Source organism: Budorcas taxicolor, chromosome 25 (assembly GCF_023091745.1).
Source record: "Budorcas taxicolor isolate Tak-1 chromosome 25, Takin1.1, whole genome shotgun sequence".
In the NCBI taxonomy this organism is placed as follows: Eukaryota; Metazoa; Chordata; class Mammalia; order Artiodactyla; family Bovidae; genus Budorcas; species Budorcas taxicolor.
In genome coordinates this window covers 26,866,466-26,893,832 of record NC_068934.1, presented here as the reverse complement: position 1 = coordinate 26,893,832, position 27,367 = coordinate 26,866,466, and the positions used below count along the sequence as shown (strand labels likewise).

Sequence of the window (27,367 nt, the reverse complement as noted above, 5' to 3'; positions counted from 1 at the left end):
AGAAAGAGGGAAGTAGAAAAGAAGCATTGTATAAAAAAAAATTTTCAAAGTCACCAAGCTTTATGGAACTATGAAGATAGTTTCCATCAACCAAAAATTTTAAATATGGGAAGACTGGAGAACGGGTGTCATTTATCCAAGATCCTACATTTATTAGGGTCAGAGACAGGATGGAAACAATTCACTCGACTCTCCATTCAGAGCTCTTTCTACTATATCTTCTCGATGCTACTGGAAGTTTAAAGCCTATTTATTCTGACTTTCATCTTTATTTTCAGGTTTTTTTTTTTTGTTTTTAGAGACATGCTGCCCATCTTGCTCTGCACTCAATGGATGTGCAGAATCAGACCACGGTGACCGAGTTCACCCTGACTGCCTTCCCTGCTCTCCAGAAGCTTCAGATCTTCCTCTTCGTGGTCCTGTTGTTTACGTACATGCTCACTCTAACTGGAAATGGTGTCATCATTTCCCTAATATGGGCTGATAGTCGCCTCCAAACCCCAATGTACTTCTTCCTCAGTAATTTGTCGTTTTTGGACATTTTATTCACTAGCTCAGTCACCCCAAAACTATTATCCTTTCTCCTCAAGGACAGGAAGACCATATCTCTTGCAGGTTGCATCAGCCAAACATACTTCTTCTTCTTCCTGGGCACCGTGGAGTTCATCCTGCTCGTGGTGATGTCCTTTGACCGCTATGTGGCCATCTGTAACCCCCTGCGCTACACCATCGTCATGAACAGCAGGCTGTGTCTCCTGCTGGTTCTGGGCTGCTGGGTGGGGGCCTTCCTGTCGGTGCTCTGCCCGGTCATTCTGCTGTCCAGGCTGCCCTTCTGCCATGAGGAGATTAATCACTTCTTCTGTGACATCGCCCCTCTGCTGCAGGTGGCCTGCACAGACACTCATTTCCTGGAGATGATAAGCTTCCTCTTGTCTTCTCTCATCCTCCTCACCTCGCTGGTGATCACCACCGTGTCCTACACCTACATCATCTCGACCATCCTGCGCATCCCCTCGGCCCAAGGGCGTCAGAAAGCCTTTTCCACCTGCGCTTCTCACATCACTGTCGTTTCTATTGCCTACGGGAGCAACATCTTCATGTATGTGAGACCCAGCCAGAGTCATTCCCTGGAATTTGATAAAGTGACTGCTGTCCTCACCATAATGGGGACCCCTCTCCTGAACCCCTTCATTTATAGTCTAAGGAATGAAAAGGTAAAGGACGTTTTGAGAGATGCAATCAACAAAATTGTGTTCTTATTGCACAGGAAACCTTGAAAGGTTGCTTGCTAAGAATGGCTTTTCCAACTCTTGGACACAATATGGAGTAAGGCATGCTTGAAGACCATAAAATCAAAATATGTAAGAAGAAATGAAAAAGTTTTGCACCTAATCTGATGCCAAGTATTATAGTCAAGGTCCAGAGCAGACAAGTCAGACATCAACAAAATAACATGAACCTTAATTAGACCATCTCATTCACAGAACTGAATGAATTAAAGAAAAATACTGAACTGGAGTCAGAAAACCTGAATTTTAAGCCTGACTCTATCACTTTTTTATCGGGTAACAAGTAACCTCTCTGATCTTAGTTTCTCATCTGTGGAATGGGGAATATGGTTTGTGCTTTTCCTTTTTTTTTTTTTTTTAGTTAAAGTAGGATTAACAGAGATAATCTAAGTCATGCAACTACATGTAACTTAAAGTGAATCTTCTGAGTGTTTTAAGAATTTACAGGATGATGGGAATCATCCCTAACAGCCAAATACTGTAAATAATAATAACACAAAAACAGGGAAGAGGAGTAACATACACTCGTGTTTGTACATGTAATTAAGTATGCACATTTAACCCTCTTAACAACCTTGAGAAGCAGGTTTGTTTTTTTTTTTCGGCCACGCACCACCTCAGCTTGAGGGCTCTTGGTTCCACAACCAGGGACTGAACTCTTGACAGTGAAAGCACCAAGTCCCAACTACTGCACTGCCAGGGAATTCCTAAGAAGCTGATGTTTTTATCTCCATTTTACAGAGGAGAAAACTGAGGTTCACTGAGATTAAGTGTCTTTCCCCAACTACATCACTAGTTGTTAAAATATATATACTTATATGTATATATACAGGTACAGTGGGGACAAGCATCTAAAAAGAGAGCCTAACATTCTATCATGCATACTATCATGTAAGAATCGAATCGCCAGTCTATGTCTGACGCAGGATACAGCATGCTTGGGGCTGGTGCGTGGGGATGACCCAGAGAGATGTTATGGGGAGGGAGGTGGGAGGGGGGTTCATGTCTGGGAATGCATGTAAGAATTAAAGATTTTAAAATTAAAAATATATATATATATATTCCAGTTCAGTTAAAAAAAAAAAAAGAAAGAAAAGAGCAGGGAGATTTCTCTAAAGAGCTGTGACCTCAAGAGGAAAAAAAATAAAAAATAAAAATAAAAAGAGAGCCTAAGGGACTTTCTGAGCAGTCCAGTGGTTAAAACTCTGTGCTCCCAAAGCAGGGGACAAGGGTTCAATCCCTGGTCAGGGAACTAAGATCCTACATCCTGCATGGGATGGCCAAAAAGATAAAAAAATAAATTTAAAAAGAGAGAGAGTTTAGGAAGAGGGAGACGACAAGAGGCATCTCAGAGATCCAAATTAAGTCATTACCAGTGTGGTCGTGAATCTTCCAGCTACATAGACAGAGATAAAGACCTTAAGAATTGGCAGAGAATCTGTCATGGTAGAGCAGGAAGAGAAAGTACTGTCTTCAAAATGGATTCAGAATATTATAAAAGAACAATATCCAAAAAGAAAGAATATTGTCTGTCAAAAGGTAGAGCAGTGGACAAATGTTTACAGATCACAAGAAGATAGAAGGGGACATTTCCTGGTGGTCCAGTGGTTAGGACTCTGCACTTTCACTGCCAAGAGTCTGGGTTCAGTCCCGCAAAAGTAGAACAGAATCATCAGGAATGAAGCATTCACACAATTTTCTGCTCTGTATTCATACTCAGACATTAATTAAGATGGGGTTTTGAAAGCTACTACATTTGTGTCCTATTGATGCCATAACAAAATTAGCAGCTAAAAAAGTACAAATTGACTATCTCAGAGTTCTACAGTTCAGAAGTCCAATACAGGTCTCACCAAACTAACATCTGCAGACTGCATTCCTATCTAGGAAAGGAAAATCCATTTCCTTCTTAGTTTTGGTTGGTCTTGAAGTTTGGGACCAAGGTCTTAGTATGCTGCTGCTGCCAGCTATCAGCCAAGGACCAGTCCCAGTTTCTAGAAGGTACTACAGTCCTTGACTCATGGTCCCCTCTTCCTCCAGCTTCAAAGCTAACAACAGGAGGGGCAAGCCTCTCTCTGATGGGTCAGGTCTCTGCTCCTTCCTCTTCCATCTCCTCTCTGACTCAGCTGGAAAAGGTTCTTCCTTTTTAAGGACTCATTTGACTGGACTGAGCCCGGGCAAATGATCCACAATAATGTCACCAACACAAAGTCCACATGCTGAGTTACTTCTGTAAAGTAGTAACTTTTGCAACTAAAGTAGCATACAGGTGACCCTCCACATCCATGGGTTCCACATCTACTGATTCAACCCACCATCAATCAAAAGTATTCTAAAGAAAATTAAATTCCAGAAATTACCAAAAAGCGAAATTTAAACTTACCACGTCCTAGCAACTATTCGAATACCATTTACATTATTAGATTTTATAGGTAATCTAGAGATGATGGAAAGCTTCAGGAGGACGTGCACAGGTTTTTTTAGGCAAATACTAAACCGTTTTCTATATGGTGGCTTCCCTGTAGGCTCAGCAGTAGAGAATCTGCCTGCCAATGCAGGAGACAAAAGAGACACAGGTTCGATTCCTGGGTGGGGAAGATCCCCTGGAGAGGAAAATGGCAACCCGCTCCAGTATTCTTGACTGAGACACCCCATGGACAGAGAGCCTGGCGGGCTACAGTCAATGAGGGTCACAAAAGAGTCAGAAGACAATAAAAACAACTATGCTATTTTATACGAGGGTCCTGGACCCGACCCCCTTCGACTACCAAGGGACAAGTGTACTCATAGATTCTGGAGATTGAACAAGGATTACCTTTAGGTGCCAATATTCTACTTACCAGGGCTCCCCTGGTGGCTCAGATGGTAAAGAATCTGCCTGCAACGCAGTAGACACCGATTCAGTCCCTTGATCGGGAAGATTCCCTGGAGAACGGAATGGCCACCCACTCCACCAAAGTTAAATTGCTAGTGCTAATAATGCAAGGATGTAAAAGTAAAGAATAGGATGCTTTTTTAAAGCCAATACTAACTTCTAAACTCTGTCTTTCATCACTCGAAACCAGAAGAATTTACAAGCCCCAGGATATGAAAGATTAGTGAAAAGCAGCAAAATATCTGGAAAATTCTTATTGTAATGGTCATGTTGTTTCTACTTTAATCATGGTTAGGTAAAATTTTATAAATTCATATTTACTAATATTTGAGAGAAACTTTATCTGTAAATTTTTGATCACCCTCTAATTGATTCATCATTTCCAATGGCCTATATTTATGCTTTTGAAAAAATTAATTTATATGCAAAATGAAAATTAATTCTATATAATGCTATTTTAACTGAAGTGTTAAATCAGAAAAACCAAAGGTAAATACAGGTAAAAGATAGCTGAATGAAGGTTGGAGACCAATTCTTGTAACTCTGCTTATATCCTAATTCACTAGTAAATCCATTGCCATTATTAACCTGAGTTGTTATTAAAATGCAATGATTTTGCAACAACAAAAAAAATCATTGTTAAGTGACAATAAATATAGTTGGCACTTCTCGCTGTTTTAACTTTTTAATGAATTCCCATGTTACTCAAAAGTCCCATACTGAGCTCATTAACATAGCAAAGAAAGTCTTCAACAAATAAGGTAATTTAAACCTAATTCAGTGGGGCTGGCCCGAGTTGGACCAGCCTTGAAACTGAAAGTACAAAGACTTCATAAACTCTTAAAAATACTGAAAATATACTGTTGCACTTTTATGTTGATTATGATCATTACCAACACTGTTATAATTGCAGTAATGATATTTGTTTAATCAGTGTGATGATACATTGATTCTAATTAGTTAAGTTACTTGGAAAATGGGAACTACTTGTCACAAATTTGGGGATAGCTAGAAAATTCTTCACTCTTCTTATACTCGCTTGTAAATAGATGTTTCAAATTATTGTTTTTCAGTATCAGAGATGGAAGGGAAAAATATACCAAAATAACCTGACCTGTAGAGATTTTAAACAGTATTCACTTGCTAGATAAATTATATCCCTCCGACTATGGATGAAGAGCATTCGACCAGAGAACCACTGTGTTATGTAATGAATTCATAGATCCTTCCACTTACCAGCTAATTCCCACATATTCCTTCCTCCTAACTCAGTTGTGAAAAATATGATCATCTGTCCCATAAGATCACAAGGATTCTCAAGGACTGTAGCCAAATGTGCCAAATAATTTATGTGGGGTTTGTCAAGAGTAACACAGTCTTCTCCATCAGTCTTCTCGTGCCCTTGGAATGGGATTTATGCTATTGGCTCTCAGATCCTCAGGTCTTCAGACTTGGTCTAGAATTACAGCACCAACTTTCCTGGGTCTCCAGCTTGCAAATGGCAGAATTGAAACTTAACCTCCATAATCATATGAGCCAATTCTTCATAACAAATATATGTGTGTGTATAACAAATCTCTCTATATATAAAACAAATCATCATATAATAAATATATACATAAACACACATGTGCACACCCCATTGGTTCTGCTACTCTGAAGAACATTGTCTAATACAGTAATTTTCCTATTTTTAGAGCTTTTAAATTTTTGGAGCTTTCAAAATTTTGGAATCTTGTGTTAATTAATAGTATAGAAAAAATAATAAACATAATTTTCACACAACATAAAATATATATTAGAAGGACAATCAAATTCAGGTATTCCCTGGAACAGGAGTTACATTTAATAACTTTTATTTACAATTCAAGAGAAAAAATTATGAAAAAAAAATTATTATTGAGACCCCTTCATAATTACCGATTACAAATCCTTGAAGATTTCTGCATCTTAGGAGCCCAGTTATTTTAAAATTATTAATGTGATTAAATGTTCAAGGAATTGCATGTTTTTATTCTTGAAATTATGAATAAGAAAACAGAACTTGAGGAAGGTGTTCTGAAAAAACCTAAGTGGAATATTCTTTAGTGGCCATTTCCCCTTTCTTGCATTGCAGAAAATATGTGACAGTTATTGTGTTGATACCTAGTTCAAACTTTTTACAGTAATCTAGGACTGCATTATTTCCAATAATATTTCCAATAATACAGCCTGCAAAAGTATCACCATTGGGAAGAAGTTAGCCTCACAAATGAAAGGCTGAAATTAGACATCCATCATGAGAAGACTGTCTAGGTCTTGGTTACTTTAAAATGTACCACCCTGGAGGTACAGTGGTTGGAAGTCCACCTGCCAAAGCAGGCAACCCAGGTTGATCCCTTGTCCAGAAAGATTCCACATGCCTTGGGGCAACTAAGCCCTTGCACCACAACTACTGAAGTCTGAGAGCCTAAAGCCTGTGCTCTGCAGCAAGAGAAGCCACTGCAATGAGAAGCCCAAGCGTGGCAAAGAAGAGGAGCCCCCACCTGCGGCAACTAGAGAAAGCCTGAGAGCAGCCTTGGAGACCCCGCAGAGTCAAAAATAAATAAACTTTGTAAATGGCATGAAAAGGGTGACAATAGATGGAATGTTTACTATTTATCACTGTAAGATGTTAGGTAACCACGATGTTCTACCAACTCCTCAAACTTGTAAAAGAACCACGATAGATTCACTCAATTTATATTAACGTCGGTAAGATTTTACAAGGGAGGAAATGTATAATACCTTCAGTACTGCTGCTGCTAAGTCGCTTCAGTCGTGTCCGACTCTGTGCAACCCCATAGACGGCAGCCCACCAGGCTCCACCGTCCCTGGGATTCTCCAGGCAAGAACACTGAAGTGGGTTGCCATTGCCTTCTCCAATGCATGAAAGTGAAAAGTGAAAGGGAAGCCGCTCAGTCGTATCCAACTCTCAGCGACCCCATGAACTGCAGCCCACCAGGCTCCTCCGTCCATGGGATTTTCCAGGCAAGAGGACTGGAGTGGGGTGCCATTGCCTTCTCCAGCCTTCAGTACTAGTGCTGATTAACACGGTATGAGGCAAAGGGAAAGGGAAGTCACTCAGTCGTGTCCGACTCTGTGCGACCCCGTAGACGGAAGCCCACCAGGCTCCTCCATCCATGGGATTCTCCAGGCAAGAGTACTGGAGTGGGGTGCCATTGCCTTCTCCCGAGGCAAAGGAGATGATACAAATCTGAGTGACAGGAGAACCAAGGTCTCTTGGCACAAAATCCAGCAGAAGGCTGGAGTCAGTTTGCACCAGCCCAAGTGAAACAGCCTGGTGAGGATTTGCTGGGACTGTGAACACTGATACAATGTGCTGTCAGACTTTGATCTAATGCTGCAAAGGGAAAGGATAGTCCCATTCTGACCAATGGAACTTAACAGAGAGCACGGAGTTAGGGCCACATGTGCAGGATGCTAGTGTGGGATTAAGGAGACATCACAAACCATTGAAGACAGGATGGTTTGTTTATTAGCTTTGGAAAGAGAAAAACTGGATCTTTACCTAATTTACATATAAATATCAACTCTATTATAGAAGTGTTAAATATGTAAATGTGAGGGTAAAACTGTAAAGTTCGTAGAAAAGGGTATCCACGTATATATTTGTGATCCAGAGATGGGGGAAAATTCTTAAGTAAAACTTCAAAAGCACAAAACATAAAGCAGAAAATGGCGAATTTTGTGAAAATTAGGAATTTATTTTCAGATAGAGAACGGCAAAAGACAATGTCTAAAATATAGTAAGGAATTAATATCTCAAATATACAAGGAGTACATGAGTCATTAAGGAAAAGACAATAACTGCAATAGAAAAATGGGTGGAGGGATAAAAAAAAATTGGTTTACAGACAGCACACAACAAGTAACAAGCTTACGAAGAAATGCACAAATCATTAGCAACCAGAAAAATGCAAATAAGCAGTTACGTTGTATGCATTCGACCAGAAAAATATGATGCCTGCATCATGCCGTGTCTATAAAGGAGGGACAGTGCTGGTGTGGCCTCTCTGAGTTTCCCAGTGAAGCATCACTCTACTGTGCAGGAGCGCCGCCCAGCCCACTTCCGTGCCCTTGCCTTGGCATGACCCCGCTCTCTGTTTTTCCAGTCTACTGTCCTTGCTGTTGTTGCCATTTAGTCGCTCAGTTGTGCCTGACTCTTTCACAATCCCATGGACTGTAGCTCGCCAGGCTCCTCTGTCCACCAGATTTCCCAGGTAAGAATCCTAGAGCGGGTTGCCATTTCCTTCTCAAGGGGATCTTCCTGACCCAGGGATCGAACCCATGTCTCCTGCATTGGCAGGCGGGTTCTTTACCACTGAGTTACTTAGGAACCCTTTTCCAGTCTAATAACTTTCATCAAAAAATAATTTTGCTTCAAGTACACAGATTAACGTCTTAAGAAAATGAAATATTTTATTGCAGGGTTGCTCTCACAGGACATAGTGACAATCTCTGATATCTCTTTTGTTGGTGTTGTTATAAAAAAAGAAACCTCCCTACTTAGAAATAGCTTTTGTAGATACAGTTTTTGTTCTATCTGCTATTCTTGCAGCTGCAGGAGAGATGGGATATTTCTATTTCTTATTTTGAGGAAACTTCTTTCTCCAGAGATTAGTAGGGCCTATAGTCTTCAAGGCTAAGTGCTAGGAACACACTGTTCAACCCTGAAAGAGGTGCAGTCCTGAGAGAAAAAGAAATCATATGGAACAGAAAAGGTCAGAATAAGATTATTAACCGATGGAATATGGAACACTTACAGACGGAAAATGGAATGTCCTTAGGACAGCAGATCAAACTCCTTTAATCAATCCTTTGATCAAAGGAGATCAAACCATTCAATCCTAAAGGAAATCAACCCTGAATATTCATTGGAAAGACTGATGCTGAAGCTCCATACTTTAGCCCCCTGCTGCGAACAGCTGACTCACTGGAAAAGACCCTGACACTGCGAAAGACTGAGGGCAGGAGGACAAGGGGGCCACAGAGGATGAGATGGTTGAATGGCATCACAGACTCAATGGACACGAGTTTGAGCAAACTCCAGGTGATCGTGAAGGACAGTGCAACTTGGCGTGCTGCAGCCCATGGGGTCCCTACGAGTCGACAAGACTGAGTGACTGAACAACGCAACGACAGATGGAATACGGAACACGAAGATTACTGACATCCATTGTGACTGTATTCATAATACACCCTTTTATTCTCCATTATGAATTTCTGCTTGTGATTCTGATGCATTTACCAATTTTATTTTATCATAATCTCTATTATTCATGTGCATCATTTATGTGTATGTATGTGTTTACATATTTAGCATTGTTATGATTCACAGAGTCACTCATAAATTCCTGTGCTCTAACAGACCCAACTCCCTTTCGTTAGAGACACTGTTTTCCTCAGTAAGAGGTAACTGCTGCTGGCTTCCCCAGGTTGAGAAAGGACCAGGAGGGGAAAAAGACTTCCTCTCAAGGACATGAATCATATCCAACGCAAACAAAGGCGCCTGGCTCTGAATTTTGATGTTGTCACTATTCCTCCACTTCTTGACACGTTTGTTGCTGGGAACGTGTAGAAGGCAAGGAAATAGAGGGAAGGGAGCAGCCCTGGAGGCGGTTCCGGAGGCACAGATAGAGAGTGGCTCGTGGTTGGACTTGTAGGTGCTGCTGAGAAATGAACAGGGATCAAGGTGGCAGTCTCTGGAGCAGGATTCCACCCTCCGTCCTCCTGGGCCGTGTCCACGCCCCACACAGAGAGCTCCGAGGACAGGCTAGGGGACTAGACCCCGCGACAGCGGGGGGACAAGACACGACTGCAGGGAGTGAGAAGGCCTGACAGCGAAGGGCCTGGAAAGGGCCCCAGTGTCCCCAGAGGGGCCAGGAGAGGGAGCGGGTCTGATTAGGGGAGGCTGGAGAGGGGTCTGTCCTGAATGATGCTGAGATTGTGTCCAGAACCAAACACACAGGCACAGGCTCAGCCTTCACGTTGGTGTCCAGCCATCACTCCTGGAACTAACAGGCTGTCCTTATACCAAGAATGACACACAGTCTCAGGATTCCATCTCTTAAGCATTTATTAGATCTGCTGCTTTCTGAGGACACAGAACTCTCTAGGTCAGTGTCCCTGCCCCTGGGGACTCACAGCCCTGTCTCCTGAGCAGAGAGAGAGGCAGCTCAGTACTTGCCAGGCAGGCCAGCAGGTCTGAAGTGGTTGGGGTCTTTGCCGCTCCGGCCCCATTCGTTGGCAAACTGGTCGGCCTTCGAATCCTTCCGTACCTCGTCTCTGGTCATACCCTTGAGCAGAGGGTCTGTGATCCCCTGAATAGTCTCTCTGGCATTACTGCAAAGGAGGGCAGGGAGGGGATTAATCCAGGACTATGAGCCACAGCCCCACCCTCCCCAACTTCCCTCTTTCCAAGAGATCAATGCCTCTGAGAGGAGCCAAGGAAAGAGGGGCTACAACCCTGAGGCTCCCTGGGCTCTGCCCACCTCAGCCCTGTGCTGGGTGAACAGCACCCATAGGGGGAGGGTGGAGAGTCGCCTGTCCCACCAAGTTGCTCTGCTCTTCAGCCACTCAGACCTCACACTGGGCACAGAGCAGGAGGGTGCGTAAGAGGAGGAGGGCCCACAGCCTACAGGAAAGTTCTTCAGGGCTTGGCCCCTCCAGGTTGTCCTAGGCAGCCAAGCTCTGCTCACGCATCCCTGCATCCCCAGGGGCCCTGGTACCTGATCACTTTAGCAGCCCAGACACCCCCCGGTCCCCTCTGGGCAGCATCATAGTTTCCGCGGGCGTGGAAGTATTTGTCTGCACCCTTGTAGTTGGCTTCTTTCATGTCTCTGTAGGCTCTCCACATGTCTTTAGCCCCTGGGAGGAAAAGAAAATGATGAGATGCATGTGATCATGTTTTGGTGAAAGAGAGAAATAAATCATTTCCTCCCACTGATTCTAGGTTTCAGCCTTCGACTAAGCCCTTGGAGATTATTATATTGGCTTGAAATGAATACTTCTTTACTTCTCACTTACTTCCCTGATCTGAAGTTGTGAGTATCACACTTGGTGCAAGGTTTATTCTGTTTAATTTCATTCTAAGTCTGTTGGAACTTTGTTTCTGGAGGTGTGTGATGTGTTTGAAGAAGAGGTCAATGCTCTTTCTTTAAAGGATATTTGCTTATACAATGAACCTCCACCTGGAAAGAAGCAGGAAAGGCTCTGACCAGAGCTTGAGAAGGACGATACTGAGAAAGGCTGTGGATATAGGATACTCCCAGCCTGGTCAAGGGGAGAAATCCAGCCCTGGAGACTAACTCAGGCCTGAGTACATCTGAATACTCAGGGCATGTTTGCACATGGGCAACTGTCAGAATTAAATCAGCAGGTGATAAAGGTGAGCTCCCTAAGAGGGCTTTGAAGAAACAGGGTAATCAGATGCAGAAAAAGGGCAACTGAACCACCAGCTCTAAAGTTCAGTGTCCCTCCAGTAAAATGGAGGAGTAATGCCTCCCTCAGGGTGGTTATGCAGAAGAACTGAGGAAATACAGGTTGAATTTATAGAACATTGTAGGTGCTCACTATAATATCACCTCTCTGGTCCGCAGAAGAGTAGGGCAAAAATAAATAAATAAATAAAGGAACTAAAGTAGGATGAAGATCAGGGAGGATGGGCAGAAAATCCAACCTAGATAGAATAAAATGGCAAAGGTTTAAAAGATTAGCTTATTAGGGAAAAGGGGAAAATATAATATGGATTATAACCATAGTTTATGTAATATCTCTGTGAGATAACTTATCTTTATTTTAGGTATTAGCTATTTCAGGTGTTCATAAAAATAGTTTTGTTGAAAGAAAGTGAAGTCGCTCAGTCGTGTCCGATTCTTTGCGATCCCATGGACTGTAGCCCACCAGGCTCCTCCATTCATGGGATTTTCCAGGTATAAGTACTGGAGTGGGTTGCCATTTCCTTCTCCAGGGGATCTTCCCAACCCAGGGATCAAACCTGGGTCTCCCAGATTGTAGGCAGATGCTTTACCGTCTGAGCCACCAGGGAAGTTTGTAGTTTTGTTGAGGGCTATGATATTCTTACTATAGCTATTCACCCTGAGTTGCAGATTTAAATAGTTCCCTGGAGTCTAGAGTTGCTTAATAAGTGCTTCCAAATGCACAACATATTTGTCCCTTGGGTGCAAAACCAGGTAGTGTTCTTAGTATTTCCTGTGCACAAAATCAAGTGGGGTGCTCAATAATGGACAGATTTACAGAGAGCCCCAGGGACTGTGGTTCAGGGAAGGGGCCATGTGTGGATCCAGCCACCTGCATTCCACAAAGCCCCCCAGACCATGGGTTATTCTCATGCAAGTCATCCTTGAACAACACTGACCTAAGAGATGGAAGATACTTTTATCTGCGTCTGTGTGAATTTAGATGGAATTAAGAACAAACTCTTAAAACAATTATTCAGTAATTATCACAGAAAAATAATAACAACAAGTAGTTTTGGGAAATAAATAATGGCCAGTTTGCTCTGGCTAGTGAGGTCTACGTCTCTTGCTGTAGGATTCTCACCAGGTCTCTGCCTCAGCAGAACTGTCATTGTGGAAACTCATGCTGCCATTTACTCTGGGGAGGGGAACTCTGTAGGGTTTCCTTCCAAAGGCAGCAACCCCCACTCTCTGCCATCTCCTCAGATAAAGAGCAGGACGCATGTTCACAGACCCCTCACCCTCCACGTGTACTCTTATCTGGGAGGCAGTAGAAGGGCCGAAGTTAACAGCAAGGTCTCAGGATACTGGGTTCAATCCTGCTCTACTGGAGGACGTTGGAAGCTATCTTAATGTCTTGGGGCAGCAGGTTCTCTGATAAAGGGTAATGGTCCCTACATTGCAGGACTCAATGATTAAACCCTGAGGGAGAAAACGAGTCGATTCCTGCACATATAGCTCTTAGTCCTGAGCAGCTACTAAAAAATCAGGTATTTTAGTTATAAGTATCAGTGGTTGCATCCACTTCTTTGCTACAGACTTGGAAATGAGCCATCTCTAGTTGCCCACGAGGGGGCAGCAGAGCCTTACTGGCATTTTGGGAACATGTACCCCGCCCTCCAGATATCTTCCTCACTCCAGCTGAAGGTACAGACTCAAACTTTATATGACCTCGGGCTTGGGGATGCCCAGAAAGAGTGCAAATCTGGCCAGAAAAGCTTCGGGAAGTGCTACCATGAAAACTAAACTCCTTTTCTGCCCACCTGTGGCCTTTGCCCTGTGGGGATGTGTCCTCTGCTCAGGTGAATCCTGAGGAAGCAGACACAGCCTCCCCTGGCCCATCCTTTGGTCCTTACCTTGACCAGCTTCCCTAAGGAATGTCCCCAATCCCTGGCTGCTGACACCCAGGATCAGGAAGCAGAAAATGATGCCCGTGGAAAGGTTCATCCTGCAACAGAGAGATGAGTGGACTCAACCAAGAATGACAGGGCTTGGGGCTGAGTTGTAATGTGGATACACTCTTACATTCCAAACATAAACCCCTCTGAATTTTATCTCGATAGATAGATAGAGGATAGGTTGTAACACAGAGGATCCAGCTCTCATTTCCACTGAATCCTGGGAATCCTAGTTATTTCCTGCATGAAGGATTGCAACGTGATTTTAGCATAAGCCACTTTCCAGTCCAGTCATCCTCTATCAGCCAGAAACCCAGCTGCACTGCAAGTTTCCCAAAGGCAAGAGGAGTCTGTTCATGCCGCCTCTCTGTGATACGAGACGAGGTGAACGAGGCACAGGTGTCTGTGGCCCACGTGCCCACCCCATCACTGCCTGTACAGGAGACGCAGACAAGGAGAGCCCTACTCCCTGAAGTGCTCGATCTGCTGGATACTAATGGTCAGAACAGTGGATTCAGGAAGGAAGCAGAGAGCTGGGCTGCAGCACAAGAATGCTGCTGAAGAGAAAGTCTCCGAAGAGGAAAAGTGTTGGAGAGTTCTAGCTCCTCACCTTTGGCTGTGACCTGCTGCTGAGGCTCCTGGTGAAGCTGAGCTGCCTGTGCTGCCTGCCTGGGAGACGGGGCCGGTGCTTTATATACTGACACTTGGCCAGTGGAGCAAATGAGAAATGGGGTGGAAGCAAAAAAAAAAAAAGAGAAGGAAAGAAAATTTGGGAAATCCCTCCTGACCAGAACACAGCATTCAAAACAGCAGTGTTATTCTTCACTCAAGTCTAATTTTCCTAGATTGTGCAATCTGGCAACTTTCAGAATGTAGCATGTTGGACCTTTTCTTTCCATTTCAAGTCTCACTCCAGTGGCAAATGTGTTTTAATCCCCCACAGTAGTGTATTGATATTTGCTGTGAAGGGTGTGTGTGCTTAGGTAGTCAGTTGTATCCCACTCTTTTGGACCCCATGGACTGTAACCCACCAGGCTCCTCTCTCCATGGGACTCTCCAGGCAAGAATATTGGAATGGGAAGCCATTGCCTTCTCCAGAGGAGCTTCCTGTCCCAGGGATCGAACCAACCTGGGTATGTTGTACTGCAAGTGGATTCTTTACCATCTGAGTCACCTGGAAATTTGAAAGATTAACATTAAATAAAGAGAGTTGAGTAAAGAATGTGAGCCACAGGGCAAATGAAACAGCAGAACGGGTCCCTTATAAGGGACAGCTCAGGATGAAGCTGGGACCTCAAGCTATAGCAGCAGGAAAGGAAGGAGATAGAAACTCAGGAATATCAAACTTCTAGTGCCCACACGGTGTAGATTCAGCCCTGGAAAAGGGAGTCTTCCAGCTTCAAGTGTATTCATGATCAGATGCTGTTGATGGTCATAACAGTAGGTCTTATTGAGAGGTTATTATAATCCCGGGAAGGATGAACTATAGTGTAGAAATCTGCTGTGATACTGCATAGAAATGACACCATAAAAATGAACAGGAAAAGTCCAGATGTCTGTTAAATTATCAGGATAGAATATTCAGGAAGGATACAGAGAAAGCTGATTTATCACAAGAATGCTGGAGTGTATGATGTCAGAAAATAGCTGTATCAATCAGAAAAGCAGGACTGGGCTTTATTCTGTGAGTTCAGGAGGATAATCTTGGGAGGAAATTTCATGCAGGTGCTCTCTTGGGGATGGCGTCTCTGATGAACTCCATGCCCCATCTCTGCCTCTTCATCCTAAAGGGAAATTTCAAAGATCACTGGATTTCCCAGAGGAGGAGGGAAGATGCATGTGTAATATGTCAGAGATGGTGGGGACCCAGAGGACATGGAACTGCTCTTCCTCCCTGGGCTGGAAGCCTGAGGACGGCAGGAGGGCAAGTAAGGCCCAGCCCAGGAGCACCACCTCAGGATTCTTGCCTGGAGTGTTCACAGGAGAGAAGGAACATGAGCCGTGCATTGGAGACACAGGGACGCCATCTCCAAGACAGATGCAAGTAAATCATGGAGACCTGTGAACTGAGACAAGGGGAGATGGTAAATTAGAGTCTGGAAGGATGTGGGACTTGTGCTCAAGTAGTAATCCCGAGAAGAAGGAGGGTGAAGCATTTCCAATTTGTTACAAGACTCGGGGAAATGTGAGCAGGACGTTAGAAAGAAGAGCACTGCCCCAGGAGGAAGCACGCCGGCTGAGGATGACACTGTGGCCCAGGAACCGCGGTCTTGGATTTGTTGTTGTTTAGTCACCAAGTTCACATCCGACTCTTCAGTGACTCCATGGGCTGTAGCCCCTCAGGCTCCTCTGTGGGACTCTCCAGGGAACAGTACTGGAGTGCGTGGACATTTCCTTCTCCAGGGGATCTTCCTGACCCAGGGATAGAACCCACGTCTCCTGCACTGCAGGCGGATTCTTTACCACGGAGCCACCTGAGAAGCCCTGTCTTAGAGTATGAACCTCTCAGAAATAGGATGATGCCTCTTTCTGGGTCTGGGACATATTTATTTCCTGTAGGTGTAATGAGATGAACACATAGGGCGGATAACTGTCTAAAGGATTGCTCTGTTTGCTTTTTATCCAAGGCAAAGCTAAGCAGTATTTAAATATTCTCAACATTCTCAACCCCTTGGGAAAGCTGGGGTTCCCTGAGGTTGGTGTAGTGTAGGTCCCTGAGGTGGCTTAGCTGACTTGGTCCCAGGAGTAGACATGGTGGGGAGAGGGGATGTTGTCACCATCTAGTCATCGGCCCTGAACATGCCCTGGGGCAGCTCCTCAGAGTGGGGCTGTGATGTCCACATCTCTTCTTCTGCCTTCCTTGGGGCAGAAATCAGGGGCCAGTGATCACATTCTTTTGCAACTCTTTGACTGTTTGGAGCCATTCGATACTGGAATTCCACTTCCCACTTTCTTGCATCATTCCAGTCATTTCTTGTTTGATAGAATCATTAGAGACAAAGCAAACAATTTCTAGACACCAAGTCAAGCATTGCAAGTTCTCTTCCTTGTTACTTACGGCACTCAGTCTTACTGGAAGGAACACCCAGGTCCTTGCAGGGCCATGCTTAGAACAATAGAAGACAGTAGTAGTCAGCTCTTTTTACTTGTTTGTCCTGCAAAAGAAAACCATCCTGTCATGGCGATTTCAGGATCTTCAGGCCTTAAAGGGATTTCCCAGGAGTCTCCATATGAAGTTGTGTCCTGGTTTGCAAGATGGTCTCTGTTAGTGTCTGTTGTCTCTGATTAATAGTTAATAGTGAGTGACAATTAGCAAATTGTTTTATTTTTGAAAGAGACCTGGTTTATATAATAAATTAGAAGGTACCCATCCCCTAATAGCCATATGTAATAAGACTACTGAGGGGTTTAAGAGACCTTCATTTTCTGTTATAATTAAGAGAAGAGAAGGACACCAAAGCTTTGCTACAAAAAACAAAACCCCACAGGATACACTCTGACTATTAATAACACTTAGGGCCTAGGTCCCAAAGTTTATAATATAGAAAAAACACCTGTATTTGTTGCAGCTGCAGAAGAGAGAATAGTCTCTCCTCACACTGGCAGTTGGGAGGACGTGTAGCTTCTCTGAAGCCAAACCCTGGAATTCTACTAGATAGCACCCAGAGAGAGAGAGAGAGAGAGAGACACCTGTGAAGTTCACAGTTTACCAAAGGAAAAGAACCACAGCTTTAGCACCAGAAAGGCTGGCTTCCCTGCTCTTCATCCTACAGTACACAGGGGAGATTAAAAGAAAATAGCACTGAAGAAATTATTAATGTCGTGTACATTGTTGAATATGTGGCTGCATTTTTTTTTCTCAAAAACAGAAAAGACATGTGTGGGTTGGAATTGACACATCAGAAAAGGAAACACTGCACAGCTGCTCTGAGCTTCCTGAGGATCTCTGTTTATCTGGTAGAGGGCAGCAGCCCCCTGATTCTGAGGTGACCTGCTAGGAGGGGGTCATCTCTGCTCAAGGAGGCTCCTCACTCTGCCCCTGGTCCAAGAGTGTAGGAAAACAGCCTCCACAGACTGCTGGTGTCATAAGGAAAGACCGACTTCCTAGCATCGCACACAAATCTGACGCCAGTCACTCCAAACCTGGAAACAACCACCTAAGAGACCAGATCCACCGCGTTTCTCCTCTCAGCAAACTGCTGGCAACTCGCAGGTAAGACAACACCTACAGTTCATGCGTGTACACCCAGTGACTTCTGGTAGAAGCCACAACAGTCAACGCCAACAACAGCTACAACACAGCACAACATGACACCCTCTGCAATGACTGTAGCGTCTCTCAGCATAAAAGGTCTTCAGCAGCACTATTCTGAGCTGGTTAGACCCAGTTCACAGAGGTAGACTCTCCACACAGACCCAAGTGAGTGAGATTAATCTGAATTCCTCTTTCCTGGTTCAAAGTTAAACTTAACATGGAGCCTCAGATCTCCATTTAATCAACTCACGGTGGCACATCATTTGCTAATTTAGATGAAGGAACAGCCTCAAACTTTGTAAGTAAGCACCTTTTTGTTGTTGTTATTGCAAAGAGACATAGATGTCTTTAGGAATTTAGTTAAGTATTAAATAAGCAAAAGTGGCTATCACAGCTCTCTTCTTTCCAGTATCCCCTACTAAGGCCAGTGGCTTTCCAGGAGAGTCTGCTAAAATCTCAGGGGACAGTTAATAGTATGTTACACAGGTTGGTGTAGAAAACTAATCAAGATAGAGATGTACAGCTCATTTTAAAGAAGCAGAGTAATTGATTCCAAAGTAAGACATGGGCAATACAAGAAAACAACAGTCCCATTTCACCTCTAAAGGTGCAAACAATTCAAACAGAGACCATAGTGTTACCAAACCAAATATGAGCATTAAAAATCCCTCATAAGCGAGTGAGGTTTCCTCTTGGAATGCAAGAATTGGTCAACATTATGACTACAATTAATGTAATTCCTCACATTATTAGCTAAAGGAGAAAAATAATATTATCTTGATTGATCAAAAAAGGAGGGTTTGATAAAGCTGAAGTTATGTTTCTTTTAAAAAATCCTTTAAGATAGAATCACAGATGTAGAGAAAAAACCTTGTAGTATCCAGGGGATAAAGCAGGGGGTGAGGAGAAATAAATTAGGAGACTGAGATTGACAAACACATAATACAATATATAGAATAGATAACTATGGACCTACCGTATAGCAGAAGGAACACTTCTTAATACTCTGCAATGACCTATATGGGGAAAGAATGTAAAAAATAGTGGACATATATCTAATTGATATACTTTGCTGTATACAGAAACTAACATGACATAATAAATCAACAATAAGAAGGATGTTTTAAAAGAAAGTGAAAAATCCTTTAGAAAATTACATTTTAAAGGAAATCTTAATTTTATAAAATTAAGATGAAATAAAGTTAAATTAATTTCATAACATTAACAGATTTTATAATGGAAAAACTTTTAGCCCATCATTTGAAGAATTAGGAATGAGCAAAGAATGCCCACTATCACCACTATTGTCTAACACAGTTCTGAAAGCCCTGGCCAAGGCACAGAAAATAAAAAGAAAGAGATATAAGGATTGGAAAGGCAGAGATTAAAAACTGTCATCATTTCCATCACTATAATCATCAACACCTGAACCTCAAAATCAACAAATTACTCCAATTAATAGGTAAGTTTAATAAGATGGCCCACACTTGATCCAAAAACCAACAGGTTTTTCCATAGTAGAAATACCCAAATAGAAAACATGACCAAAACAATAAACTATTCATAGTAACAGCAAAACTATAAAACTCCTAGCAATTACTTCCACCAGTAATTCACAGAACTGCAATGAAGAAGGTGTCAAACCGCTAACACCTTAAAAGATGATTCAAACATGGAGAGAAGTTTCTAGCTCACTGATGGGATGACTTAACATTAAGGATGTTAATTCGACCCCAGATTAATCCACACATGTAATACTGAAAATTTCAGTAGGATTTTTCTGGAACAGAAGATGATTACTCCAAAATTCACATACAGAAATAAAAGTCGATGCATTAAAAAGTCAGCCTCAAAAAAGGAAGGTATTAAGAAGACGAACTTACCATACCAGGCGTTAAGATAAACAGCAAAATACAGGAATAAAAATAGTATTTGCTCAACTAAAGACACATTGACCAATGGGACAGAACAGAGAGTGAGAGCTAGGGTCACATGTATAATATATGTTCAAGAAGACATCACAAATCATTGAAAATAGGATGGCTTGATAGTTTTGGAAAGAGAAAAATAAAGCTGGGCCCTTACCTAATAGGGCTTCCCTGATGGCTCAGACAGTAAAGAATCTGCCTGCAACGCAGGAAACCCAGATTTGATCCCTGGGTTGGGAAGATCCCCAGGAGCAGGGAATGGCAACCCACTCCAGTATTCTTGCCTAGAAAATTAGACCCTTACCTAATACACATACATAAGTTGACTTCAGAATGTTAAATATGTAAATATAAGATAAACTGTAAAGTTAATAAAAAATAATATCAAAGAATATATTTGTGATCTAGAGATGGTGTAGAAATTCTTAAATTTCAAAGGCACAAACCCCAAATCAGGAAGGGGTGAATTTGATTACATCAAAAATAAGAACATAATTATAGATAGAGAATGGGAAAAGATGATATTTAAAATATGGCAAGGGATTAATATTTCAAAAATACAAGGAACTTCTATGAGTCAGTAAGGAAAAGATGGCAGCCCCAATAGAAAAATGGATGAAGTGTTAGGAAAAAAATAGTTTACAGACAACATGCAATAAGAAATAAGCTCACAAAGAGATGTAAAAATCATTAGTAACCAGAAAAATAAACTGACAAGCAGTCGTATTTTAAGTGTCAGATCAATACAAATGATACCTGCGTTGTGCCATGTGTATCAAAATAGGGACAGAGCTGGTGTGCATACCCTTAGTTTCACAGTGAAGTGTCACTCTGCTGTCCAGGGGGGCAGCCCAGCTCACACACCCTACAGCAATGGGGAGGATGTCTATAGCTCTGCGCTCTTGCCTTGGCATGAACCAGCTATCCGCTTTTCCAGTCTAACAGCTTCCATCAGAAAAGAATTCTGATTCAAAGACATAAATTAATATCTAAAGTATAAATAAAATATTAGAGGGTTGCTGTCACAGTGACTATCTCTGACGTCTCTTTTGTTGTCATTAAAAAAAAAAACTCCTTTGTTAGAAATAACCTTTGTAGATACAGGTTTTGTTCTTCTATTTGCTATTCTTGCAGTTTCAGAAGAAATGGAACATTTTCTATTTCTTATCTTGGGGAAAATTCTTTCTCCAGAGATTAGTAGGGCCTGTAGTTTCCCAGGCCAACTGCTAAAACCACAGTGTTTAACCCTAAAAGAAGTACAGTCCTGAGAGAAAAAGAAATGATATGGAAAACAAAAAGTCACAATAGGATTATTAACAGATAGAATATGGAACATGAAATTACTGACGTCCTTTCCCTATTATTTTCCATTATGAATTTTTACTTGTACTCTGACACATTTATCCACTTTTATCTTATCATAATCTTTATGAATTCATGTGCATTATTTCTGTGTGTTTACACATTTAGTGACGTTGTGGGTGTGTGTGTGTGTGTGTGTAGACAGAGAAGCATATATATGTAAACTACAGTGTAAATGGACACTTGCTGTTTTTCCTTATCTCACCCCCATGAGGACAGGTAGTAAGTTGCTGGTTTTCTTCACCACCATACTCAGTGCCTAGGAAAAGCCTCAACACAGCCAGGCTTAATGAATCTCACTGAATGAACATCTTCAGCGAGGAAACTTCAACAGTATAAATTAAGCATAAAGACAAAAATAAAAGCCATACTAATTTCCTGAGTCTGGACAAGACGGGGAGGGGCAGGAAGAACCTCTGTAGAAAATGTTTCCAGTCTATTATCTAAGTGTATGTAGACATATGAACACGTAAACGAAACAGGGTGGTACAATACTATCATTTTATGCTCTGCTTTTTCGTTGCACAACTTACTATGATAATGTTTGCATGTTACTACCCTTCCCTGTCACAGTGGCAAAGCTGAAATTCAGATCTAGTCTGTGAGGATGGAGCCTTGGGATTCTTAGCCTCAGGTCATAGAGCTCACACTGCGTGTTGTGGCACATAAATAAATGTACGATATATTTTAATTCAGTTCTCTTAAATGCTGATTCGCTTAGTCATAACTCTCCAGTGGAATGTTCCTCACGTGGGAGCACTGGCCTGGTCTGTCTCAGGTCCCCCGGGCCTGGCCCAGCCCCTGCCGCGTGCCGGGGGAGCATGAAGAGGGAGTTGGAGAGTGAACAGAAGGATTAAGGAGCTCTGGAGGCGTCTTTACTAAAGGGTGACGTGAGGTTTTGCAGACGCCACGTGAGACTGTTCTGGATGGTCTAAGTCCACCCTGCAGAGAGTAAAGGGAGGTCTCAGTGCACTGGCTCCTCCCAGGTCGGATGGTTCAGGAGCGAGGCACCCTGGCCAGCCTGAGTTCTTGTCCATTTGCCCAATTCTTTCAGGAAACATACGAGTGAGTCACTCACAGGAGATTTTGTAAATATGTTTTACACAGTGTGGTTTGACAGGACTCCATAGGTAATAAATGTGTGTGTAAACCGAACACACCGTTCTTGGAGAGGACCTGGCTCTTCTTTCCCATAATTAGAGATTTCGAAAAGTGACCCCGGGAAACTAGAGGATTGTGCAAGAGCTCCCTTGGCAGCTGGGTGTGAAAACAGGCTGCTGAGTGCTGCTGCTTTTCCATCACCCACAGCTGAGGACAGGGCTCCGAGGACCCCACCCCTAGAGAGGGCATCCGGCAAGCAGCGCCAGACCTCGTGAGCTCCCAAAGCCGGGGAAGAGGCAGCAGCGCTGGCTCCACAGTCAACACCGCCCCCTCCCCCAGCCCACCCCTGGTCCGCGGAGGAGATGCCCGAGGAGGGGAGGGAAGACCGCAGGGCGGTCAGTCTCCCGGGGAGTGCAGCATTTGTGGAGGCAGGCGATTTCTGGCAATTGATTCAGGGTGCCAAGAAGGCAATGGCACCCTACTCCAGTACTCTTGCCTGGAAAATCCCATGGATGGAGGAGTCTGGTAGGCTGCAGTCCATGAGGTCGCTAAGAGTCGGACACGACTGAGCGACTTCACTTTCACTTTTCACTTTCATGCATTGGAGAAGGAGATGGCAACCCACTCCAGTGTTCTTGCCTGGAGAATCCCAGGGACGGGGAGCCTGGTGGGCTGCCGTCTATGGGGTCGCACAGAGTTGGACACGACTGAAGCGACTCAGCAGCAGCAGCAGCAGCCAAGAAGAAAACAAAAATGCCTGTTCATCTCTCAGCCGGGTGCATGCTTGCTGCAGACACTGCCAGCTCATTTGATGCCCCTATCCAAGCAGAGGGCAGTGTGGTGAGTTCTTGAGAGAGTTTACATGTGTAGGAGCTGTGAATATTCTGGAAGTTTCTAAAGATAGAGCACCCGTGCCAGTAAAATTGTGGTGGAGTGTAACTAGGAAGGAGATGGGGTGAGTCTTTTCCCATCTGCCATCTCTGCAGGAAGAGAAGAGGCTCCCAGTCATTCTGGGGGGTCCACTGGAACCCACTGGCAAGACCAGTGAGGTTAGAGAAAAGGCAGTGCTGGGCCAGGTGAGGTGACACCTCAGCTAGGGAGGGGCCTTGGACTGTGCAGCATCGTCAGAGCCCTTTGTGGATAACCTGCTCCTCTCTGGGAAGGTCCTCCATGGCTGAGAAGTGGTATGAAGCTGGACTTCACCTCAGGAGCACCACCATGCCCACCACCTCCTGGAGACCCTCACCTGGACAGAGAATATCAGCATCAGAAGCACACCTAACCAGAATGAGGCCAAATGGCTCTTCCCACCCTTACGAATCTCCCAATGCAAGATCTGGGAGGTGTGGTAGGAAGACACCTCAGAACTGGCCTTCTCTGCACGCCTCCACATTGCTGGAACAGGAGGAATAGGGAAAGAGCTGTCTATACCCTCACCCTCCAAGTGCCTCCAGCTACCAATCTAGCCAACAACGAGGTTGGTAGTAGGGGAGGGATGGAAAACATTAAAGCAGATAGAATACTGAAGCTTGAAACTGTGCCGCAGTGACTTATAATAAAAATGACCCAGATGATAAGGATCAAGATGAACGTTTGAAAAATCACAGTGGAAAGCAGAGTTTGGAAAATAAATCCACTTGTTGTTGAAAGTCCCCTAAATTGAGAATCCTCTATAAACTGGGTATATTAAGATAATATGTACTCTTGAAGAACCAGAGTGTTTTGAATCTGTACATAGTAAGAGTTAGTCTTAGTGGCAATGCTGTCCAGACAGCAGCCACTCTTTTCCATGTCCTCCCACCTTGCCCTCTGACTGCACTGCAACTCTGGGAACATTTGTCAGCATTGGACTTTGAACCTAGGAGGGGAGGCTAGGCAGGCAGTCCTCACATCACTATGACACTGCAAGAGAGTCTTGGACACAAGTTCATTACCCTAAATCCTCCAGTTATGAGATTAGCTTTTTCAGCTGTGTGGGTATTTCTTGTTTGCCCCACCAGTCACTCACTCACCATTCCGCTTTCTACCCTGGCCTGTCCAGGCTATATCAACTGAGCCCGTTGCTCTGGCCCTGGCTGGATTTGGACAATAGGGAACCTAGCCAGGAGCTGGGGAGAGAGGGGAGGGTGTTTTTTTGATTCAGTTCTACAGCTTCTTCAGGGAGGGATCGCCACAGACTGGCTGCGCCCCTCAATCAAAGGCACAACTCCTGTCAAGCGCCCCTCTCCACACACTTCTCTGTGTCCCTGTCTCTGCCTCTCTCCTCCTACTCCCCCCTACCCACAGAATCTGTAATCACTCCCTCGTCTAGCCCTTCAGGACTAAGGGAGATTCCACCAACCCCACCCCACTCCCGCAGGTAATTTCTGTGCTGTGCTTAGTCGCTCAGCCGTGTCCTACTCTTTGCAACCCCATGGACTGTAGCCCGCCAGGGTCCTCTGTCCATAGAATTCTCCAGGCAGGAATACTGGAGTGGGTAGCCTTTCCCTTCTCCAGGGGATCTTCCCAGCCCAGAGACTGAACCCAGGTCTCCCCCATTGCAGGCAGGTTCTGTACCAGCTGAGCCACAAGGGAAGCCCCAGTTACCAGGAAGCACTCATGAAAAGCTTGTCATTGCTTTAGGATTATTTTTTGTGTATTCTTTCCTTTCTGCTTATACACAAGAGTGAAGTAACATTAAAATCTAAGTCCAAAAGAACCCTTTCAAAAAGTAGAGTATAAATTCACAGTGATAGGAAAACATTATGTCTGAATTTAAATGGTAGCATTTTTCTTGGTGGTATGTAGATAGTAACACATCTTTCAGTCTAAGGGTCTCAGTATCAGAGAACCAGTGTGTGCTTTTGCCTTTCTTGAGTCTCACAGTGTTCTCTGCTAACTTGCCCCTCGATAGTCGGCACAGAACTTCAGACATTCGAAATATTTATTCCTTCTTCAAGACTTCTCATCAGCTACCACAATGACTAATAATTTCTTGCACATAGGATTCCTAATTTTCATATCTGTGAGGGATTATGCAAAGTATCACTAGAGAAAAATATTTTTCAGTTCAGTTCAGTTCAGTTGCTCAGTCATGTCCAACTCTTTGCAACCCCATGGACTGCAGCACACCAGGCTTCCCTGCCCATCACCAACTCCCAGAGTTTATTCGAACTCATGTCCATTGAGTCGGTGATGCCATCCAACCATCTCATCCTCTGTCGTCCCCTTCCCCTCCCACCTTCAATCTTTCCAGGCATCAAGGTCTTTTCAAATGAGTCAGTTCTTTGCATCAGGTGGCCAAAGTATTGGAGTTTCAGCTTCAGCATCAGTCTTTCCAATGAATATTCAGGACTGATTTCCTTTAGTATGGACTGGTTGGATCTCCTTGCAGTCCAAGGGACTCTCAAGAGTCTTCTCCAACACCACAGTACAAAAGCATCAATTCTTCAGCGCTCAGCTTTCTTCACAGTCCAACTCTCACATCCATACATGACTATTTTTATGATGAAGTAAAATTATATCATTTTGGCTGATATTTAGTATGTTATCAGTACAGATTTAACTGTCACTTCTAAGTGACTCATTACCACGTTCTGCACATCCAAATTTGTATCCAACATCCATACTTTCTACAACTCTCAAACCCCTCCACCAGTTCTGACCTCTTTTGAACATTACCTTTTCTCAGACTTCATTCATTCAACATATATTCATAAAGCAACTACTATCTGTGAGGCACTGTGACAGGCACTATGGATGCAAGGATGGCACACAATAGGAGACATGTGCCTTTAGCCTTGAGTTTTCTACTTACTTGCTTTAGAGACAGACAAAAAACAGGCAAATACCCTGGAGTGTGACGAATCTCGGGGACAGTCACCTACATCGAGAGGAGCTACAATCGAATTCCCGCAGGTCCCATGTCCTGCAATCTCAAATATGCTGCTTCCCCAGCCCTACACTCCACCTTCCTTCCTTCCGCAGAGCAAGAGAGGTTTCTGCTCCCTTCGGGTCCACCATCCCTTGTGGCTTGACCCCCTGCCTCCTGTTTCCCCTGATTCTACTGTCTCTTCTTTAGTTTCTCCCTCTTTCTTAGTTCCTTCCTGTTTCTTAAAGCCAGTCTGACCTCCTTTGAAAGAAAATTTTTTACTAATAAAACAATACATGGATTCAAGTATTCATTTATTAATTTCCAATAAGCACTTGTTGAAATTCCATTATATGCAAGGACTGGATATTCAGATATAAACAAGAAAGAAATGGTCACTTCTCTCACTGATAATAAAAGGGATGAATATGGACCAAAACAAAGTCCAAAAGAAGTCAGGAGAATAAACCAAAAAATTAGTAAAAGAATTTCACATATTGAAATTGGCAAAAAGTACAGAATAACCAGAGTAGATCAGCCGGGATGATCAGGAAGTTCTCTCTCAAGAAAGGGTGATCTCAGGAGAGCTCCACAGGTGAGAAACACACAGGCATATGGAGAACAAGCAGAAGAGCATTCTGAACAGAGAAAATGTCATATGCAAAGGTCCTGTGCCAAATAAAAGCGTGGCTTGTTGGTGAGATGAAGGGACAGGGAGCCTGGGAGGGTGTGGCCTGAGATGATGCTGGAGGGTGGCCTGGGACAGTGCACAACGGATTACATTCTGAGGGAAATGGGAACCCATCGAAGAATTTAAGCAGGGAAGAGACATGACCTGAATATAATTTGTACGCTAGACTAAGAAGTAGGGTAAATACATGCTCTCTTTTACCCAGGATGATTTCAGTTTATTCCTGCCATCCATGTATAATCATCAATAAGGCCCTTTTCCTCAGTGGAAAGTGACTTGGTTTAGATGAAAAATTATACAGTCACCTTAAGCAGAGGGGAAAGCCATGAAGATGGGGAGACTGGTTAGACAGCTGTTGCAAGAACCCAGGTGAGAAACGGTGTGGCCAGGAGCATGGAGATCCATATGAGAGCAGGCTGACAGACTAGAGATGAATTTTGGAAGTTGAATCACAGGACTTGTTAGTGGACTGGATATGGGGTAAAGAGAAGGGAAGCGTCAAGGACATGCCTGAATTTCTGGGCTGAGCAACAGAGGGAACAATGATGTCAGCTGCTGAAATGGAGAGGCCTGTGGGTGAAGAGTTCTGGAGGCAGAT

General features: G+C 43.5%; 2 protein-coding genes across 2 annotated transcripts; one reads left to right on the top strand and one right to left on the bottom strand.

Annotated features, from left to right (window-relative positions):
• Window positions 1–329: 329 nt before the first annotated feature.
• LOC128069168 (olfactory receptor 6M1-like) lies at window positions 330–1,277 on the top strand. The gene has a single exon (XM_052662447.1). The coding sequence runs from the start codon at window positions 330–332 to the stop codon at window positions 1,275–1,277; it is 948 nt and encodes a 315-aa protein (XP_052518407.1).
• Window positions 1,278–10,264: 8,987 nt separating this feature from the next.
• On the bottom strand, window positions 10,265–14,254 carry LOC128069229 (serum amyloid A-3 protein). Its single transcript, XM_052662526.1, has 4 exons — window positions 14,193–14,254; window positions 13,541–13,632; window positions 10,935–11,073; window positions 10,265–10,548 (listed from the first exon to the last, which is right to left on the bottom strand). Exons 2-4 carry the CDS (start codon window positions 13,629–13,631, stop codon window positions 10,383–10,385), a joined length of 396 nt encoding a protein of 131 aa, XP_052518486.1. The 5' UTR covers window position 13,632; window positions 14,193–14,254; the 3' UTR covers window positions 10,265–10,382.
• Window positions 14,255–27,367: the final 13,113 nt, after the last annotated feature.

What these genes read in the sequence shown, in the direction of transcription:
- LOC128069168 (XM_052662447.1), top strand. Translation starts at nt 330, where the DNA reads ATGGATGTGCAGAATCAGACCACGGTGACCGAGTTCACCCTGACTGCC.
- LOC128069229 (XM_052662526.1), bottom strand. Translation starts at nt 13,631, where the DNA reads ATGAACCTTTCCACGGGCATCATTTTCTGCTTCCTGATCCTGGGTGTC. An exon ending in CCTTAGGGAAGCTGGTCAAG is followed by an intron (nt 11,074 to 13,540) that starts GTAAGGACCAAA and finishes TTTTCCTCCCAG; the next exon opens with GGGCTAAAGACATGTGGAGA. An exon ending in TGGGCTGCTAAAGTGATCAG is followed by an intron (nt 10,549 to 10,934) that starts GTACCAGGGCCC and finishes CCTCCTTTGCAG; the next exon opens with TAATGCCAGAGAGACTATTC.